General features: G+C 44.0%; 1 protein-coding gene across 5 annotated transcripts in view; it reads left to right on the top strand.

Annotated features, from left to right (window-relative positions):
• NPAS2 (neuronal PAS domain protein 2) overlaps positions 1 to 16,184 on the top strand; it is a 153,025-nt gene that overhangs the window by 20,155 nt on the left and 116,686 nt on the right. For 2 of the 5 annotated variants that reach the window (XM_045077699.1, XM_045077701.1), the window contains exon 1: positions 6,321 to 7,581. The exons of 1 other annotated variant lie outside the window; for it this stretch is intronic. In XM_045077699.1, the coding sequence (XP_044933634.1) occupies positions 7,577 to 7,581 (5 nt within the window). In that variant the 5' untranslated portion in view covers positions 6,321 to 7,576. Of the gene's footprint in view, positions 1 to 6,319; positions 7,582 to 16,184 lie in introns of those variants that run through there. 2 more of the 5 variants (XM_045077700.1, XM_004753033.3) reach the window with 2 other exon arrangements.

Here is a 16,184-nt window from a genome sequence, read left to right as displayed (position 1 = left end):
CTTGACACCAACCGGAAGTTCAATGTCATGGCCTCCCTGTCCTGGGCACTGTATCCGGCCTGAGGCCAGTGGAGGCCATGGCCAAATGGCTTGGCAGTGTTTGTACCAGCCCTGGTGCCCGTCGCTGTGGTCCCGACAGTGCCCCCGGGTGTTCTTCTGAAGGGGGTCCCTCTGTCCCACTGTTTATTGTTTGTGTGTTTATTGTGTGTTTAACATCATTGGTAGTCAAAGGGGACTTTAGAATCCTTCTTTTCTAGAATTCAAGAATAAAGTTTTCAGAGTTTAAAACATTAAGTTTTATACAAAATGTGTCTAAAGTATCTAAGTTTATAAATAAACTCTAAAAATATTATGTAGGGTTTTGAAAGACATCTGCAAGTTTTGAAGACGGGATGGTTTTAAACAGGCATTTCTTCTCTTGCCTTTGTGTGTGTTTGTACTTTTAAATTAAATGACATCCTCTGAGTGTAGGAGTTAAGTCAAAGCTGTCAAGATTTTTTTTTCCATCCTAATAACAACCCTTGTGCCATTGACTACCAAGAATAACAATGAGCCTTTTTTTAAGCTAAAAGAGAGTATTTATTTTCATCACTGAAAGGACAATTATTCATGTCCTTAAGTTATTTAAGGTATTTTTATGAATTCTACGAATACGTCATTTTGAAGTTCAACCACACAAAATAAAAATTCCTTGTTCACAGGCCCTCCACCTGAAATATTTGGGTCGGTGGGTCTTGGCCTTTCAATAATAATTGCTAACACTTAGGGAGGACTTTGATGTGCCTTCTGCTGTTGGAAATGCAGTGACTATTTTAACCCATCTGCTCTGCTCTTTATCCTCACTTCATAGCTTGCAAACTGAGACCCAGAGAGGTTCAGTCCCTTGCTCAAGGTCACATAGCCACAATTTGGACCTGAGCCATCAGACCATTGATCCTGGGAGGGCCCACTTGCATGCTGTTGAAGCATCTCCCTGGCTTTCTCCTAAAACATAAGCTTAGACAGAAGAAAACACATTTACTATATGTTTATATCTCAGAACCCTTTGTACTTTTGGAGTGTAAGACATAATAATGGTCATTAGGCTCTTCCCTTGAACTTGGCCTGAGCTGCTGCTAATGTGCTACCCATAGGCGAATTCAAGGAAAGACAGGAAGAATGATGTGAAATAGAAAGAAAGAAAGAAAGAAGAGAAGAAAAGAAAAGAAAAACGCGGAGGTTGGTGGTAGAAGTATTTTATGATTATCTTCTGATCTCTGTTGTTGTTGTTGATGATGATCTTTTGATTAAATCGGTTTTAGCAGACATTTTTTGTTTACTGCAATGAAATATTTAACACCCACTGTCCACTGTCCACTGAACTGTCCACTGAAAGATGGCTACAATGGCCAGGTTCATGTTGTATATATTTTACTGATCAATCAATAGGAAGAAAAAAATGTTCAAATCCAAGGAGCTGATGAGTAACTCCTCAGCAAGGTATGATGCCCTCAGGAGGCATGGGTTGCTTTGGCTGAAACATAGTGAGACTTTCCCGAACGCGTTCACATTCTGCATTCATCTCACAAGGAATCAGAAGGCCTCAGCAGGATATGAAGACCTTCAGAAAGAAGCCAAGAATAGTGTAGAAATGCCTCCTTTTCGGGCAAGAAGTGGCTGATGTAGTGACTTCAAGGACCACTTTGGTTCCTGCTGTGTTTGGGGAGTGATACCCACAGATAAAAACACTGTGAAGATGGGCCTTCCTGTGCTGGAGAGGAGAAAACAAAGGATTGATGAAGAAGGGGAGTCCCTGGCACATATTTTTAAGTTTGATGGGTCTAGTCTCTTACAGAAGCAAATGTCTTCGAGGACAAGGGGGAAGCACAAGCCCAGAGAGAAGAATGCACAGGACTGAGGGCTCAGATGCCTGACTGGGCCCAGGAGGATTCAGCCTCAGCCACGTTCACGTTTTTAGGAGGATTGTTATCAGAGCCCTGATTACAAAGTCCTGTGGGTTCTTGATGGTCTACTTTATCCCTATTTTTTTTGTTTCATAAGCCTTATTTTTTTTTAGGATGTAATTTTTCAGGATTTTATAATGTTCTAGAAGAAATGTCTGCATCATACTTGGAAGGGTAATGTCCTGAGAAGTTCTTATAGGAACAGGGACAGGTCAAGGTCTGGATCAGAACTTGAGTTTTTGCCACTTTGGGCTCCAAGGGAAGTCACAAAGGATCTCAAGAAGGAAGAGGTGGACAGTCAAAAGAGAATTCACAGAGCCTCAGATGCCCTACATAGTGTGGCATAGAGCTAAGCTAGGTCACCGTAAAACAGTCACCTCTTAGCCTAGAGCATACACTGTTTCTCTGAAGCATCCTATTGAATGACAGGAATATACACATGCCATCTCAGGTGGGAAAGTGATCTTTTGCTTAAATGTGTGGGTGTTTAAGAGGTTACCTGCATAATCAGAAAATAGGGGGCCAGAGATACCTAAAGAGGACATTTCTCTCTAGTCAGAGACTAGATAGATCTAGAGCTGGAAATTATTTTAGATTTGACATTTACGTTGTCAAGAAACTTTCCCATATGTCCAACAAGACTTTCTATTTAATTTCAGACTGGTAAAAATAATTCTATTTGAGGGAAAAGCTTGTTGTTATTGTTTGTCCCAAATTGCCCTGACACCTGTTCTCTGCCTTGAGCTGCCTCACCATGAGCCCCAAGTGCCCTGCTGTAGGGTAGAGCCAGTGTATGGCTGGGACACATCAGTATACAGGGCCCACTGTGGCATGTCACCTGACAACATTGTCCATACATCAATCTCAGGAGCATGGGATTCCCATATGTTTGAATCTAGGTTAACCTGAGTTTAGAGACTCACTGGGGTGAAGAAGATAGTCAGTTTCCTTCCCCAAGTACTGCTCCATGAGCAAGATGCACTTTTTCCAAATGATTCTTCTAGAAGCATTCATTTTAGCTAATGTGGCACCTCAGCCTAAAGTCAGCTCCCCTTTCTCAGGTTTGGTTGGTAGTTGAGTATAGGACTAAAAGTAGTTAAGGGACCCTAAACCGTGTCTTCAAATAAACTGTCACCTCCCTGCTTAATTATGACCACTAATAAATCCTGGAAAGGAGAGGATGGTGGCAGCAGGCCCAAGGGTGGGCATAGTTGCCAGCAGAGGCCAGCTGTGAATTCCAGCTCCATTGCCCATTAGCTACAGGAATTTGGGCACTTGGTGTCATGACCCTTGGCTTCAGTTTGTTTTCTCACAGAGACTGAAATATAGATGTTCCCTACGGTCCCTTCAGCTCTAAAATTTCTGCCTCAACTATATTCAGATCGCAACATTATTATAAAGTTATTATGAATGTGACTTTATCGTATTTACAAAAAGCTATAATATGTTTCCTAATCATCAGTAGAAAGAAATTAAAATTGTTGAATTCTCTTTCTTTAATATTTTATTTATTTATTTGAGAGAGAGAGAGTGAGAGAGCATGAGCAGGGGTCAGTGGGGGAGAGGCAAAGAGAGAAGCAGACTCATTGTGGAGCAGGGAGTCCAATGCAGAGCTCAGTCCCAGGATGTTGAGATCATGACTTGGGCCAAAGGCAGATGCTAACCAGCTGAGCCACCCAGGTGCCCCTAAAATTGTTGAACTTTTAACTTTGCTCTAAAGCCATGTTGTGGAAGTTTTCAGGTACCAGGAGTTTTTTCAAGGCTAAATTTTGTGGAAAAGAGGTTTTGAAAGACTGGAGACAGGTAGGAGGGAAAGAGAGGGAATATGGCCCCACTATCTGTAAGAGGCCCCACTATCTGTAAGAATTTGATGTAAGCTAAAAGAGGCCCCACGAGTTGGTGACAGAGGGGGAAATTACACTGTAATGTTAGGGAAGGTAGTTAGTCATTTTAAAAAACAAAAATCTAAAATTTCACATCTTCACTTTACCCTAGATAGCCAACTTGAATTCCAGATAGCTTTAACAGTGATTTTTTTTAAAGTAGGAGAAAATAGAAAAAGAAACATTTGTGAAACTTAAGTAAAGAATTTTCTATAGAAGAACAAAAAGAAGTTGCAAAATAAAATATTGACAGATTTGATTTAAACTTCTGTGCTTCATAAAACGGCAACCAAAATGTAAAGACAGTTCACCTGGAGAGGACACTTGCTGAAAAGAATGAAATCTTCAGTGTAAGGGAACCTCTAGAAACAGACTTTATACCTAAGACTGTAATCCAGAGTTTCTCTGATTCTGGCCCAAGAATCACTTGCATCAGAATTAGCTAAAACGATAGATCCCCCCTCCCCCCACTGGATGTTTCCGCCCATTCTTCAGCACGCTGAGATTGAAATGATCTGTTGCCCTCACTCTGGCAGAGTCCATTCCTTCCTGTGAAGGCACAGAAGAGGAATGACATATGGTTAACAGGAAAACGGTTGGTCTCTTGAGAAGTTGAGGAAGTGCAAATAGAAATGATGAGATCGTTTTTCATTAATCAAGTTATCTTAAAAAAATCATAAATGGTCACTCTTAGGGGTGTGAGACGTGCTTTCCATGGCATTTATGGTGTTGTGTATGAGAAAAGCCATCTGCCGGACATGTCAAGAGCCCTTTACATCTTCGTGCTCAGATGTGAGCATATGAGCGCCATAATTCTAATTCCGGGACCTCCCCTAAGGGAGTAACCCCAACTGCTCACCACAGTGTTGTTTACAGCAGCAAAAAGTTGGAAACGGCAATGTCTGAAAAGCTTGGTGTGGTCGAATCAACCCTGAGCGGCCACTGGCTGGAATAATTACAGCTATTAAAAGTACTATTTCTGGAGACTACAGAGTAACACAGGAAAATGCATGTAACATTCAGTGAAAGAAGGACCATACGAAGTTAAATCTGCAGCATGATCTCAACTGTGTAAAAGGCACCTGTACTTAGGAAAGGAAATGCAAAATGTCAGAGGTGGTTGCCTTTGGGTCATAAGTCCATGGAGGATTTGAAAGGTTTTTATTAAAAAAAAAAATTTTTTTTTTTTTAAAGATTTTATTTATTTATCAGAGGGAGAGAGGGGGAGAGAGCGAGCACAGGCAGACAGAATGGCAGGCAGAGGCAGAGGGAGGAGCAGGCTCCCCGCGGAGCAAGGAGCCGGATGCAGGACTCGATCCCAGGACGCCGGGATCATGACCTGAGCTGAAGGCAGCTGCTCAACCCACTGAGCCACCCAGGCGTCCCTAAAAAAAATTTTTTTTTTAACTTTTCTGGGTCCCCCAGGTTTTTGAATGACTAAGTATTCTAACTTATATGGGGGGAGGTGGGAACATACTCAAAGATGGTCTTCAGTCTTCAGTCCTGCTGCAGGTGGGCTCTGGGAAAGGAGGCGCAGGGAGTCCCACATTATCTCAGGTGTGCTGGCTGGGTAGGTACAGTTGTGCTCCCATTTCAAAGATAAGGCCCTGAGGCTTGGGCAGGGTGGCTGACTTGCCTTAGGTTCCTCAGCAAGTAACATTTTTTGGGAACCCCAGGGAATGATGACCACGCCATTTTGAGGCAAGAATTTTCCCCATGGGACTCTACCCACCAGTCTTAGAATTTGGCTTAATTTGACAGATATTTGCAACTTCCAGGGACTTAGGGTGATCCATTCAGACCCACAAGCCTGTCCTCCTGTTGAAGTAGGGAAGAAGGGACAGTGTGATGGGGCAATTTGAGGAAGGCACCCAACCTGGTATGGCTGTGGGGAGTGGGAGGGGCTGCTCCCTGCCTGACAGCTCCCCACTCTTTGCGGCTAAAGGACGATAATATCCAAGTAGAAGAGCAGACCTCTATGGTTGGCTCTCTCTAGAAGTGTCAGACCTGGTGGGCTCGTGCTAGTTCTCTGGCAAGGGAGTTCATTCAGTGGGTAAAAAAACAAAACAAAACAAAACAAAACAAAACAAAAACCCTGCTAATGTCTCTATATGAATTTCACTCATTATTTTTCCATATCACTTAAAACATTAAGCACACTGAAGCATTAATTAGCATGCTGAACTTCCTGAGAGGAGCAAAAATCATTTGAGCTGTGAATTTTAATTACCTATCTTGTAAACTCCTTTGAGGTAAAGAAGCCCTGTCTCCTTCCTGGAACATCGACTTTCAAGGGGACTCCTTGATTTCATAAGACTATCCATCAGAACTACAGTGAGTGAACTGTTGTTCACTAGTTGTTAAGCCTCTGCCTTTGGCTCAGGTCATGATCCCAGGGTCCTGGGATCGAGTCCCACATTAGGCTCCCTACTCTGCAGGAGGTCTGCTTCTCCCTCTCCCACTCCCCCTGCTTGTGTTCCCTCTCTCAGATGTAAATTTAAATTTACATTTATCAGAATTCTCTGTGATAGGGTCTAGACACGTTGGGCTTTATTTACACAGTCCTCCACAGGGTAGCTCACCAGGGCTCTAAGTGGCTATGTCCTGGGTGACCATGTGTGCTGTCATGCCGGAAATATCCGTGCAGATCCCACGCAGAGGCAGAGGACATGATTGTCATCTTTGTGTTTATAACCTCAGGTCTGGAACAGTGTCCTTTTGTGCTCAGTTGCTTCTAAAAGGTCAGTGCTTCCGAATAGGCCTTTCATGCATTTCAGAAGGAGGCCAGGGAGACCCCATAGTGCCAAGACAAATTCGTGGTACCGTTCTGCTTCTCAAGGCAGGATGTTTGAGAGGGAAAATGAAATAAGACAGTAGTCATGTGGGGAGAACAAAAGGGAACAAGCTCACCTTTCTGGCACGCATCTTTCCACCGGATGGAGGTGTGAGGGCAAAGGTCAGAAAGGCAAGTGGTGACCTGCGGAGGGAACAGGAGATAATGCAGCACTGAGGAAATGTAAAAGCTGTTAAGTCCTGCCTTTTGAGGCTGGTCAGTGGGCCCTCTGTGGCCCGGGCTGCTGTCTCAGAGACAGCCCAGGGGCATGTTGTAGGAGATTGTGGCAAAGGGCCAGGTGTGTGGCTTGGCCCAAATCATGACTTGCCTAACAAGAGTGGCTAAAACACAACTCGAATTAGCCTGAGCAAATGAGAGAACGTGCTAGGAGGCTAGAGTAGGTGCAGAATCCAGGGAGGAGAGACCCATGCCGGGGCCTCAGGGCTTGGGACTAGGGTCAACCTTGGCAGCTTCATGGTCCCATCCCGAGATAGTGTCTCCCTGTGATGGGAAGAGCCCCCACATCACACCCTAGCACCCCGAGGAGAAAGAGAAAGCCTTTCTCTCTGGCTTCTGTAGTCCAGTCCTGGGGCAAGATTCAGATTGGCCTTGGTTGGTCACATGCTGTCCTCCTGGGCTACTGCAGTGGCTTAAATTATATTTGGAAAGCCAGGGTCTTGTGCTCTCGCTGGGAGTCAGGTGACAGGTACTGTGAGGGACAGCTGTACTAAAACACTGTGACAGGAACCCAAAGGAAGTAAGAGTCGGCTGGAAGAACGGAAACCCACAAAGAGGGGCGCTGCAGACCGGCTGCGTCCTTGGTGATCATCATTGTGAGGATGTTCACTCATCAGTCCTTCCAGGCCCCTGCCGAAGAGGTGTGGCCCTTGGCTGCTTGGGGCTTTTGAGCCCCCAAAATGGGGTGAGTCCAAACTCATGTGTGCTGTGACTAGGTTTCAAGACTTACTGGGGGAAAAATATGTAAATTATGCTATGAATAATTTTTAAAAATTTATTACATATTGAAATGATATTTTGTACATGTCAGGTTCAACGACCTCTATTGTCAGAATTATTTTTATCGTTTTACTTCTCTTAATGTAGCTTCTAGACATGTAATATAACATATGTGGCTTGCATTTTATTTCTCTTGATGGCACTATTGTAGGCTGTGATATTTCTATCTTGGGGTATTTGAGTAGCAGGATACTAGTTAATCCTCAAGTGTATTAGCCAGTGGGTCATGGACACTCATTTTCCTTGAAACAGTCTCCTGAAACTTTAGTGTGCGTTCCCTGTTTGAATGTGGAGGGACTTCAGTGACTAGGTCATTATTTGCCCTTCGTAATTTTGAGACAGAAGTTTAGTCTGTCTAGAAAAGCCCAGTCTGGGGGCGCCTGGGTGGCTCAGTGGGTTAAAGCCTCTACCTTCAGCTCAGGTCATGATCCCAGAGTCCTGGGATGGAGCCCTGCATCAGGCTCCCTGCTCAGCGGGGAGCCTGCTTCCCCCTTTCTCTCTGCCTGCCTCTGTGCCTTCTTGTGATGTCTGTCAAATAAACAAATAAAATCTTTTTAAAAAGAAAGAAAGAAAGGCCCAGTCTGTCTTACCAAGCAAGACCTAGACTGTGGCCCAGACTCACCCAGATAGAACTACATCAGGTTCAGGGCAATAACAGTGACTGACAGATGTCATAGTTTATGTTCAGAATCTCATTCTTGGATCCCATCAGTGAAGGTTCTCAAGTCTCCCTTAAACCACCAGCATTCTGGGACGCCTGGGTGGCTCAGTCAGTTAAGCGTCTGCCTTTGGCTCAGGTCATGATCCCAGGGTCCTGGGATCAAGCCCTATGTCGAGCTCTGTGCTTGGTGGCGAGCCTGCTTCTCCCTCTCCGCCCTGCTCTTGTTCTCTCTTGCCATCTCTGTCGCGCACTCTCTCTTTCTCTCTTTCAAATAAACAAATAAATATAAAAAACAACAACAAAAAAAACAATAAAACAAAACCCACCAGCATTCTGAATTACTTTGTTTCAGCTCTTACAAATTATTTTTATACCCTGGTGTTGACTCACCAAGCATTTAGTCTGCAACCCAGATACGAGAAAACATTTCAGAGCTTAATCAAAATGGGAGCTCTCTGCCTGCTTACAGGTCTCACTCCTGCCCCCTCCCATTCATCTAGTGGTTACAGCCTCTGGTATGAGCTACTGATTGGGCTGGGTCCTGGGAAAGCAACAGTAAGATGGCCAGGGGCTGTTCCCCAAACTGGTGGGTCTGCTAACCAGCTTCTGCTCACCTGCATGTCTGGTGTATCAGTGGCTCTAAACCAGTGTTCCCCAAAACTCTTGCAGGAAGAGCACGATGCCTCGTATGGAGAGTCTCGGGATAGGCAGCCAGAATGGAGGGGTTGAGGACACCGGCAGAGGCCCGTGCAACTCCCCTCTTAAAGACCTCCTCAGAAAACCCTGTTTAAATCACCCAATCATGTTCTCCAAACATGTTTGAGTTATTATGTCTTCCAGTAATACATTTTGGTTAGCTGGATTAGAGCTAAGATCCCTACTTAGTCAAGCAAAATTAAGGAGCTTTTCCTGCAATTGACATATTGAGAGAAATACATCCAAAACCAAACCACAAGAAAACAAACAAACAAAAAAATAGATCCAGCTCTGTCTGGCTCCTCAGGAACATTCTCTCTAGGACAAGCATTAGACTTCAGGTAAGTCTCCTCTGGACATGTAAATAACCAGTAAAAACCAGGCAAGACTGTAAATTAGTTCATTTGGTTGAGTGACGAGAACGGTTTCATTAAGCGGTTGCCCACTTTCGTGAGCAAAAGCTCCCAATGCTGTCTGCCCTTAACAGAATAAAATTAGTGAAGACTTGAGGTATAGGAGAAAAAAAAAAAGAAAGAAGATATTTCCTCTTTCTCCTCCTTCAAGACCATCTGAAACTGACATTTTAAAACTCCATGTTTTTAAGGGGGAAAAATGGAAAATAATAACGCTCGGCAGAATTAAAACCACTTAGCCCACTCTGAGTACAACTCATTGTGGTTCTTAGTTGCGCAACAATTAGAAAATCAGAAGCTACAAAGAGAAAACCTGTATATATGTGTGGGGGGAGGGAGGTTCAGAATCATAATTAAAATGAATCGAAAGGAACCGTCCCTGTGGCTAGGGGATGACTGAGCCAGAAGGAGAGGAAGACCTTCTGGCCGGCAGTTGGATGATCACACCCTCCCCTTGTTGGTCTCCTTCGAAGTCATTAAAAATTTCAAAGAAGGTAGTAAGAAGATGCCTGGGCGCTGAGGAGAGCCAGTGCTGGAGAGTGGCAGGGTGCATTGTTGTTGCTGGAATCAGGGTAACCTGGGGTAGGAAGCACAAGGTCATTCCCTGAAATCTCCTTGTGCTTCCACGCATCGGAGAACATGATAATGAGAGAGGCAGCCGGTGGGCCGTCACTCAGTGTGACAGCTGCCCTTGGATGTGGCCACTGGCTTCCTGGCTCCCTGCTTGTCAAGGTGGGACAGGCCAGAGCAGGCCACAGCAGTAAGAAGGTAAACTGCAGACACAGGCCCTTGGGCTTTAGGGTCAGGGAGTGGTCTAACATTGAGAGCCTACTGCCTCGCCAGTGGAAGCTGGCCAAGTAGGTATGATCATGTGCCCTTGAGTGCCGTGTTGGAGGCCACCTGCTGTCTGCTACAGGTGGGCTGCACTTCGCTCTGCAATTTGGTTTTCCTTTGGTATTTCCAGGTTACTTTGTGCCTCTGATACAACTACTCATGCAAATTTTCTCACCTATAATATGTGATCCTCTTTACATCTTTTTTTTTTTTTTTTTTTTTTTTTTTTTTTTTAAGAACTTAAGCTCCCTTCCTCCCTGCGTTGAAGCACAAGCATGCTGCCTTCAGGCACTATACTCAGCTGTTATCTGTTATAGGGGAGCTGGAAAGCCAGTTCTAAAACTTTCTTTAGGAACCTGGAAGAAAAAGCTGTTCCTCAAAGGAGGAACTGATGCCATGTTAAGAACAGGAGACTCATTCAGTGTCAACTAATATGTTGGCATGATGGGTCTAGAAAGGGTGGGTGGGGGGTTAAGTCACCTCCATTGCTTCCTATGGAGGCTTTTGCTGCAACTGACAGGACTTGTCACCATAAAAGCCACAGGTCCTCTGACTCAGCCTCTGCCTTCCTGGGCTCAGGGTGCTGCCCACATGTAAAAACTATGACTGAGGGAAAGTGAGACCTAGAGAAAGAACGTGCTTTGCCAGGCTATCCAGTGGTAGTCATGGTTAGACTTGAATTTGGATCTTCTCTTTATTGAAGATGGTCTTTCTCCCTTTTGTCCTCCTCTTGTACCTTTAAAAATGGCAGAGGAAAAAATACACCACTTGCTTGTATTAATTTCCTCTCTGTGCAAAGAAAGCACCGTCAAACCAAAATTTTGCTGTGTGAATATCTATTTCCGGTTCTCTGCGTTTCCCCTTTCTTTACAGAGAAGGCTGGACTGGGGCTGGAGCAGGACTGGAAGACTCAGGTGTGCTGGGAGCCATTTAGGAGAAGGTGGTGGGGAGCCTCCAGGACTGCATATAGAAATTAATCACAGAAAAAGACATCATTAAGAGCAGATCTCACAGAAGGTCCCAGGGTGACTATTATGTGAAATTAATTAGTACTTATTCAACTTTTTTTTTAATCACCTTCTTGGTACTATGAAAATTGTCCTAATTACTGACATCACTTGTTTTAAGTCATTACAGATCATTATTTTCCGTGTCACTCTGTGCGTGGATTTGAATAGAACAGCCCCTTCACCTCTGTGGGTAGTTTCCCCACATGGTAACATGTTTGGACAAACAAGGTCATTCCATGAAACCCCCTTTTTGGCAGGTTGGCAAAATCAAGGTCTCAAGGAAAGAAGATATTGGAATAAAATAATTGGCAGTTTTGCCGGGACTGGGTCACCAGGGGCCTGATACCGCCCTCTTTAGCATTTGTCCTCAGTGTAATGGGAAGAAAACAAAGGTGTGTTTATTTAACCTTTTTATTCTGGATCATTTCAAACTTAGAGAAGAGTTGCAAGAATAGAACAGCTAGCTTTCATATATCCTTCTCTAAGAATTCCTGTTCATATTTTATTATACTTCCCTCATCACACTCTGTATTTCTATCCATATTACTATTTGTTTGCTAAAGCATTTGAAGATAAGCTGCTGATGTGGGCTGAAGGACACTTTCCTGTTTATCCTGCCTACAGTCATCAAAATAAGGCCATTAACCTTGAAGCAGGCTTTCTTTCTCATCCTCAGGGGCCATTAAAATGTTGCGGATTGTCCCTCTAATGTCTCTGGTGGATCTAGAATCCACTGGTCTCTCCCATCTGGGACAGTTACTCCTTCTTCATGACCTAGACATTGTGGAAGGTCACATGCCTTTTACTTTATAGAATGGCCCTCCATGTGGATTTGTCTGATGTGTGCTTATGATTAGATTCAGATTGTGTAGTTTTGGCAGGAACACTCCGTGATGTAATGTATCAAGACCATGCTGTCAACGAGTCCCATTACTAATGAGGTTAGCTTTGATCACTTGATTAGGGCAGCATTGCCAGCTTTCTCTGCCGAATTCTTTTTTCCTCTTAATAAGTATTAAAAGATATTTTGAGGCTAGATAAATACATTGTTTCCCATCAAGCATTCACTCACTAGGACATGCTCACTCAGTATCTTGTTTTTTTTTTGCTTGAAACAGTCATTACTATTGTAGTAGCCAAATGCCCAGCTTGGAATTCCTTCATCCCTTATACATGTATTAGTGGGCAACCTACTTGAAGGAAGAGCTTTCCTTCTCCTCTAGTCTTTCATTCATTCATTCATTCATTCATTCATTCATTCCTTTGGATCAGTTTGAGATCATGGATTCCTGATTTATTCCATGGGTTAGAATTACATTTTTGGCACTCAGACTGTCCCAGGCTTGGTCAGCAAGAGCCCCTTTAAGCTGGTCTTTGACATGTCCCCATTATTCTTTGAGCACATATTACCCTCTATCACAATAAGATGACCCGGGCTCAGCCTGTCCTTTGCCTGCTCCACCCTGGAATAAGAGCCGTACATGGAAGGGCTCTGAGCTGAAGAGTGGCTTGCTTTTGTTGGCATTTAAAAAAAAGTACTGCAGCTGCCCCTTGAGAGTATTGAAGGGAGAGGCGAGAGCCGATTCAAGGATGCCCCCAGGAACAGGGAGACCACTTCCTGTCCTATGCGGATGGGAGGTGAGAGTGGATTCAAGGTAGCTTTGGAAGCTAGAACTGACGAGCGTGTAATGGTGGGGTGTAAGGGGGGATGAGGCAGGGGGTGAGAATGAAGTAAGAAAGGCAAGGAAGGGGATGAGCTCTTTTGGCAGGAAGATAACCAGTTCCAGCTTGGACCTGTGCCATGTCAGCGTAGCAGGGAGGGAGAGGGCACAGGGAGACGCAGGAGTCTGGAACTCAGGAGACAGGCTTGACTGGAGACACATGTCTGAGAATTGTGAGATATCATACATTTGAGGGCCTCTTCTAGAGGTTTTGAATCCGGCCCTATGGGCTAGAATAGCTTGCCCTGCTTACTTGCATTCTGCCTTGTTTTCATTTTGCAGCTCTCGGCAGGCAAGCGCTTGGCATTTTCACACATATTCCAAAGCTTCAGGGCAACTTTTCTGAACTGGCCCTTGATCCATTCTCAAGAAGGAAGAGGGCAACAGATGTCTTCCCTGTGGTACCCCATGACCACCCAGCCCAAGCAGACTGGGGAAGGTGTCCATTGTCATTGCCACACATTTTTTGTGTTGAGGGATTTGTCCTGCATGATGCATATGTTAAGAAGAAAGAATATGTGTATGTCTTTTTATGTACACATGCATGTGCATGTAGATATGTGTGTGTGTGTGTGTGTGTGTGTATAGATATGTAGTACTTAAAATGTTTGCTGTCAAAAAATACATTATCACAAGTTAAGACTGAAAGACTGACAAGGGATTTTTGAAAACAGAATGTAGATAAAGAATCCATAATAAGGAGTCCATAATCCTGGCACTACCACAACCCATCAGAGGGTAAAAGGAACAGATCAGAAGAACACATACCAACCAAGAACGGCCCCAGTCAGGACTGCTGCCCAGCAGATGCTTATACACGAACACGCAGCGCTTTTGTCGCCCAAGGCTTGCTCCTCAGACCATAAACCAGAGATCTGGCTTTCATGCATTAAGTTCAATCATCTTAGTAGATATGGATGTCATTTGTTTTGGCATTTTTGCTAATGTTTTTGGAGTTATATTTGCCTCTAAATCAGAAACATCTGGTTTTACTGATATTAATGGGGCTGCTCTTAACTTTTGCTTTTGTCTGAAAAGCGAAGTTGGGAGCTATCAGTACCTCTTACTCTAATTTGGATTTTAAATCCAGGACCAGCAGTAACCATGACCTGGCATTGGGGGAGGCCCGCCGGAAAGCTAGAGCCACACTAGGTGGTGCTGCTATTGGCGGGGCGGTGGTCACATGGTGCACCTGGCAGTGGAGGGGTGTGGTCACGTAGATCTCACCCCACAAGCTACTGTCCCAAGGCTTCCCTTATTATAAACATCTTAGATCCTTGGTACATGAGAAGAGGAGGCTTCTGGGTCCCTTTATGCTCTATTTTTTTTTACATTTCCCATAGGCATATTTTTTTCTATCAGGTCAGCATACCCTCCACTCCTTTATTATTATTTTTTTTAAAGGTGTGTAGGGTCTGGTTTCTATAGTCAGTTTGGCTGGAAGATCTACAGAGAAAGGTACAGGCAGTGTTTGGCTCCTTTTTTTCTTAATTGAAGTAGAGCAGACATACAATGTTATATGAGATTGGGGGTATACAGCATAGTGATTGGACAATTCTATACAATACTTGTTATTGTGTCGTTACTGTCTGTCACCATACAGCATTATTACAGTATCATTAATGTTACTTTTCATCTCCATGACTTACTTATTTTAGAAGTAGAAGTTTATACCTCTTCAACCCCTTCAGCTATTTCGCCCATTCCCCTGAACCCTCCCCTCTGGTAACCACCAGTTTGTTCTCTGTATTTATGATTCTGTTTGCTTTTTGTTTGTTTGTTTTGTTTTTTAGATTCCCCATATAAGTGAAATCTGGCACTCGTTTTTGTCAGACTTATTTCACTTAGCGTAATACCTTCTATCTCCATCCAATTTGTCACAAATGGCCAGATCTCATTCTTTTTATGGCAAATTAATATCCCACCATATATATATCTACCACATTTTCTTTATCCATTCATCAGCCAATGAACACAGGGTTGCTTCCATATCTTGGCTATTGTAAATAATGCTGTAATAAATATAGGGGTGCATATATCTTTTTGTATTAGTGTTTTTGTTTTCTTTGTGTAAACACCCAGTAGTAGAATTACTGGATCATATAGTATTTCTTTTTTTAATTTTTTGAGGAAACCCCATACTGTTTTCCACAGTGGCTGCACCAATTTACATTCCCACCAACCGTGCATGAGGGTTCCTTTTTCTCTACATCCTTATTGACGGTTGTTCCTTTCTTGTCTTTTTGATACTCTTCTTAATGAGGTATCCCCCTTTGGGCATCCACACGCATGGGATCCCATTTTGTGTCCTCCATACTAGAAATGGCAGCTGTCTGTGACTCACGTGACTCTCTCCTTACACTACCTTTCAGCAGCATTAGCAACAGCTGCTTGTGAAGTTGTTTGTAAAGCAAAGTTGTGTGATCACAAAGGAGTAAGCCCAGCCTTGTCATGAAATGGCATCCTCTCCAATAAGGAAGAATGTGTGTTCTCCTCTTTGTCGGGGACCGTAGCTCATGCAGAGCTGTGTAAAAATAGCAGCCAGTGGTTTGTCTGGTTATTGCGATGCCTCTGAAAGTCTACCTTGAAAAAGGGTCCCCTCAAACAAGAGCGAGAGCCGAAGGGCCAGTTTGTAGCTCACCACAGTGAACATTGATCCCGTGAGTTTGAGCGCACACATAAGTAATGCAACTTTGCTGGTCAGTCACACTAGTTTTATGCATATGGGAGGGACCACAACTGCCAGACTGTGCTCCCTTTTCCACGTTTGGTTGGCCACTTGGTTGGCTGGGTGGTTGGATGAGAGCCCCATGTGGTTACCCACCAATCCCTTCCTGGGCCATTGACTGTGTCTCAGTGGGAGAGACTCTGGCGGGCAAGCAGAAGCTGTTACCAAGTCTATGCTGCCCAAGGGCCCAGCCATCCATACTTCATGCTCAGTGGGTTGTTGGCCTTTTACAATGTCCTCAAGGGTTGTGCAGCCTAGCACTAGCTTGCATGGGGGAAGTACATCTGATGGGTCAGAATTGCACATGAAGGACTTTAAATAGCCTTTCTTTCCTCCTCCTAGTCTAAACACAGGAATGGGAAATTGTGGACACCAAAGAGTTGCATATTTAAATACAGCTGGACTGTTTTTGCACAACGGTGAAGTACTGTTTTTTTGTGCAAAT

The sequence above is a fragment of the Mustela putorius genome, unplaced genomic scaffold, assembly GCF_011764305.1.
Source record: "Mustela putorius furo isolate JIRA1106 unplaced genomic scaffold, ASM1176430v1.1 tig00000224_pilon_pilon_pilon, whole genome shotgun sequence".
NCBI classification, from domain to species: domain Eukaryota; kingdom Metazoa; phylum Chordata; class Mammalia; order Carnivora; family Mustelidae; genus Mustela; species Mustela putorius.
The sequence above is the reverse complement of the archived record's forward strand: the minus strand, read 5'-3'. Positions and strand labels throughout refer to the sequence as shown.